The sequence below is a fragment of the Palaemon carinicauda genome, chromosome 20 (assembly GCF_036898095.1).
Source record: "Palaemon carinicauda isolate YSFRI2023 chromosome 20, ASM3689809v2, whole genome shotgun sequence".
Classification (NCBI taxonomy): domain Eukaryota; kingdom Metazoa; phylum Arthropoda; class Malacostraca; order Decapoda; family Palaemonidae; genus Palaemon; species Palaemon carinicauda.
This window is the reverse complement of record NC_090744.1, coordinates 46,618,524-46,623,523: the sequence shown is the minus strand read 5'-3', so window position 1 is coordinate 46,623,523 and position 5,000 is coordinate 46,618,524. Positions and strand designations below refer to the sequence as shown.

The following is a 5,000-nucleotide window of genomic DNA, read 5'->3' as shown; positions in this document are numbered from 1 at the left end:
TGCATTATCATATTGTGTAATGCACTATCATATTAATAATAACTGCATGTTAGATTAAAGGTTAACTTTAATTATAATTAAAGAAAGAATGCTTAGTAATTAACTTTACTTTGTAAGGTAGTACAACTGTATTACGGTAATCAAACCAACTATGTTTTATTCATCTCCCTAACTATAGCACATACTCAATCATATATAGAGGCATGTCTACACAATAATAAAAAAAAGCATACACCCACTTATTGTTGTTATATATTAATAACTGATAAATGTAAGAATGCACTGAAATTCTCCATCCATCCGTTCCCGATCAATGATGCTCAGAATGTTCCTTTGAAGAATCCTCGAGTAGTCTTCATCTGATTTTTCAAAAGGAGTCTTCAGTCTTTCCCCAAGTGGCACTGGAAGAGTTCCACCTCGAATATAATCTCCAACGTTCTCCGTTTAGAAAAACTCTCGATGTAATTTCCAAGAGCAGGAATGGCATGTTCCACACTCAGACTGTTTTTTTTTTTCTCTCTCTCTTCTTGTATACTATTCTTTTGTGTCGGAGTTTTCATGTCTAGTTTTACAAGCTCAGCTAACGTTTTGTTTGATTGTGGTTTTACATGGAATACACACACACACACACACATATATATATATATATATATATATATATATATATATATATATATATATATATATATATATATACATATATATATATATATATATATATATATATGTGTGTGTATATATATGTGTGTATATATACAGTAAATATATACATACATATATATATATGTGTGTGTGTGTGTGTGTGTGTGTGTGTGCGTGTTGAATGTGTATGCCTGTGAACACACAGTGTAATATGTACACATAGATAAAAAGAGTGATTCTTAAAAGGGAAAGAAGTATTGACAAACAAACATAAACAAAGTCCCGCAGGACGAGTGATATACAAACCCATTTTGTCTACTTACTTCGATCCTTACCTTTCCTTCAAACGTCGGCAACTGGAGAGGCAGGGAATTCGAAACGTAAAATCTGTCATCGTTAGTATAAGTCTGATAGCCGAGTGTTATGAGGTGGTGATCTCTACGTCGGATCCAGGATACCTGAAGTGGAAGGAAAGGAAATTTTAACAGGCAAGTTGCTTGGTTTTATTTAGCCGAGTCAGAAATCGAGTTTCCTTCTGCTAATAATACATCATATAATTAAAATGATAATAAACCACATCTTTGTAATGATGGTAGGAAAGAGAACAACATTAATAGTGTTGACGAATAAAATCAACAACCAACGTAAGTCCATATGCAATGGTTATTACATCTCATACAATCTAATGGTATCCAAGTCTATTGCATTTCCATAATGAATTATGTCTTTATCCTCAAGGCGTAAAAGATCGTTTTCAACCTGCATTAATGCCTTCATCCCAGAGCAAATGGAGGTGTCATCCAATCGCCATGAATACCACATTATCATAGCATGGCTAAACTTTATAACAAAAGACCAACTCAGAAATATTCCCTCTGAACACCTCCCTAATGGGACATCATTAGAGAGGAAGCATGAGAGGAAACAAAGATGGACCTTCAATAGTTACTTAATTTGGAATGCATTATAAAGAAAATAACCTAAACAAATTGAGGATTAGCATTATATCATTCTAATCAGATTTATACGAATAAAAGATTTCTGTTGTTATTTATGGTAGTAGCTTTTCAACGTAATTTCCATAATCATTATCATAAAATTAGGTACGCAAAAATCCTCAAAGCTTTTTGCAATAAGATGCTATTTTGTCACAATGCAAAAAGGTACCTGAATCGGGAAAACAAAGGTAGTACTCTAAGCAATGGGCTTGTTGACAAGCACTTTCTAGACTCAAGAAGTACTTACTTACCTGGAAAGGACCTTGTTACCAAACTGGAGACTCAGAGGTTACAGTCAAATTCCAAAGCCCACAGACACTCTCCCATACGGGAGCCTAGGAGCTGCTGCCTAGCAAACTTTCTTCAATGGGAAAGTAATGACCAGTGAATCTTGGTGAACTATTGAATTCGACTGTACTTGAAGAGCAACAAACTAACTTCAGGTTAGTTACCATTTCCTGACTGACAACATTACTTAGCTGACAGCAAATTACTTACTGATGACATACGCGGAAAGACGTCAGGTTACAACCTTTTTGAGAATGGCAACAGAGCTGAACTAATAACTGATTCTTGCCATTCCATGACTGGTTATGATGCTGATCTTACATCAAATTACTTACCATCTTTTATTGGGAAACTTTCAGATGTCGTTGTGTACTTTCCATCTTATAACTGACAACAGTTCCCCATTTAAATATTGACACTTTTTACCAAAACATTACTAATATCATATCATTATTTTCCGTGATATGATTGACTAATTTGCTGAATTGACATCGGAATATTTGCCATTTTTTGACTAGCATTATTATTGAGTTGGCATCAGGTCATTTCTCTTTTCATGACTGCCATCATTATTGATCTAACCTAGAGTTATTTAAAGTTTGTGACTGGTAACAATACAGGGCTGACATTAGGGGCCCTTCGTTTCTTGTTTGATACCAGTACTATACTGACATCGAGATACTTATGATCTCAGAATTTTCCCTGACGCTGATCTAAGAGCTTGATACTTTACATTCACATTTACTGAATAGCAACCTTACTATATTGACACCGGGGGACTTGCCTTTTTTGAATAGCAACATTGCTGTTACGACTTGAGGCTCCTTACGCTTTTTTTACCAGACAGCATTGCAAACGGGTATTGATATACTTACAGTTCTGTAACCGGCAACATATCTGATCAAACATTTGGTTAATGACCATTTTGTGAATGCTAAAGGTGGGTACACACACGCGAACCGAACCTTGTATGCGTAACTGTGTTACGCATATACGGTTACAAGGTGTCAAAATGTTGAGGACGAACCGTAACCGCGTTAAGCACGTAACTTCATTGAAATCCACTGCGATCATCAGTCTGTAGTTCTGTACTCACCTTTCCCTGTTCCAGTGCTTTTCTTAATCTTAACCTTCTTCCTTCTCATAGACGCTAACAAGCAAGTCATCTTCCTCTTGCATTCCACCATCGATTTTCCCGTTTTTTGTGCTATATCTATCCATGCATCATTGCGACGTATTTTGTTAAAATGGTTCAGGTGTTTTGCATACCACAGTAAAAAGACTTTTCTTCGTAATAACTAATAAACTGAAGGACCTCATCCTCACTCCAATCAGCCATGGTACACATATACGCACTGATTGACCAAAACAAGGGACTCTTCTATGGACGGCCTTATTCATAGTCGGTGTCAAGTTCAGCCACCTCTGTTGATACGCGTGCAATACAGGTCCCGTCCACACGTTGCGTAACGTGCAAAGAGACTTCCCTTTGATTCAGGGCCCAAAAACCGACAATTGCCGGGACGGAGGGTGAACCGAGCCTCAAACCTCGCGGGTTCGGGGTTCGGGTTCGAGGAACCGTCCACACTTGCGTTTTTGTTACAAGAATTGGTTACAATACAAGGTTCGGTTCGCATATGTGTACCCGCCTTTAATAATATTAATGAAGTAGCTTTAAGTAACTTGCTGTTTTATAATTGGAAGCATTGCTGATTTGCTTTAGGGTTACTATCCATCTGGCTAGGAGAATTATCAGCATTGCTTATACAACTTCATATGACTTACTGTTTTATAACTAACGAAGTGGATTATCTGAAATAAAGTTTTTTATTATTTCTTAACATGCAACATTACTGATAAAAAATGACTGATAACATTGCTGAGAGGACATTAGGCAGCTTACTGTTTCGTGACTGGCAACATTGCTGATCTGACATCGTAGGGCAGCAGGAGCCCCTACTTGAACCGTGGTCATAGTGTTGTTGGCTGTGATGAACCGGGCTTTGGTTAGACTCCTCGGAGCCTCCTCCTCGTATGGCCCCAGCAAGAGTTGAGGATCTGGTGTCCACAGACCTTGGTAGAAAAAAAAAAAATTATGGTCATATGATAAAGTAATGTTGATCATCGCAAAAACTATAAACTCTAAGGCCGGAATCCTATAAGAAGGAACACGAAATAAGAAACGGGACATCCGAGAAATGTTTCGCGTGAAACCAAAAGTAGTAATAAAAAATGTCACATAGGAAGTAAGGACACATCAGAAACGGGAAACGCGTGTGGCTACCATGTCCACAAAAGGCGAACTTGTTCACTTTTGGTGTCACGTTTTGGTCATGCTGATTTAATTCATTTGAGTAATGGAATCTCATTATGATAATAAAACAAGTACACTGTGATTAAAATGCAGTTTTTATATGTCTTTAAATAAGTATCAAATTCCAATAATCCTATACATTTAAAACTCGTAGTGTTCAACATGCTGATTTATGGGCTTTTATTTCCTTAGACTATGAATCAAAATTAAATTTTATTTGAAAAAATGATCAATGCATTGCTTTCAGCTTGCTGTTGTGATATTGGTGTCTTCAATTAATAAAATTCCATTATGATTCAAATAGAAAATACATTGTAATCAGCCTGCTGTTATAAGTGTTATATTGTTTTAGTGATTGTTTTGGCGATGGTGTTCTGTGTATGTGTGCTTTTTTATTACTACATCTGTTGTTGGTAATAAGTTTTAAAAACTAATTTAGAGCTCAAAATCCCTTTTTGCTCTGCTGATATTAGTATTCGTCAATTAAAACTCCTTAGAGTGCAAATATGGAATCACCACTGACTTCATATCCTCTTAGGTCTTACATGACATTCTGAAATCCTTTCATCTTGTTTTCATTTTTATTTTTATCAACGAGCAGAACGTTATTTTGAAATTCTTCATTTCTATACCTCAATAAAAATGTTTTTCTTTTATTTCTTTACAGCCTCAGGGTAGTAATTGGCGAAGACCAGTATCATCAGAAAGGAAATTAATCATGATCGTCCGTTCAGTTTGAAATTATTAAGAACAGCAGA

At 36.1% G+C, this 5,000-nt stretch overlaps 1 protein-coding gene across 2 annotated transcripts in view; it reads right to left on the bottom strand.

Annotated features, from left to right (window-relative positions):
• Positions 1-5,000, bottom strand: part of LOC137660325 (zwei Ig domain protein zig-8-like) — a 62,309-nt gene that overhangs the window by 19,631 nt on the left and 37,678 nt on the right. Inside the window, exons 3-4 of one of the 2 annotated variants that reach the window (XM_068395145.1) lie at positions 3,832-4,001; positions 966-1,100 (exon numbers count right to left, since the gene is read on the bottom strand). In XM_068395145.1, coding sequence (XP_068251246.1) covers positions 966-1,100; positions 3,832-4,001 — 305 coding nt within the window. The remainder of the gene's footprint in view (positions 1-965; positions 1,101-3,831; positions 4,002-5,000) is intronic. The other variant, XM_068395146.1, reaches the window with a different exon arrangement.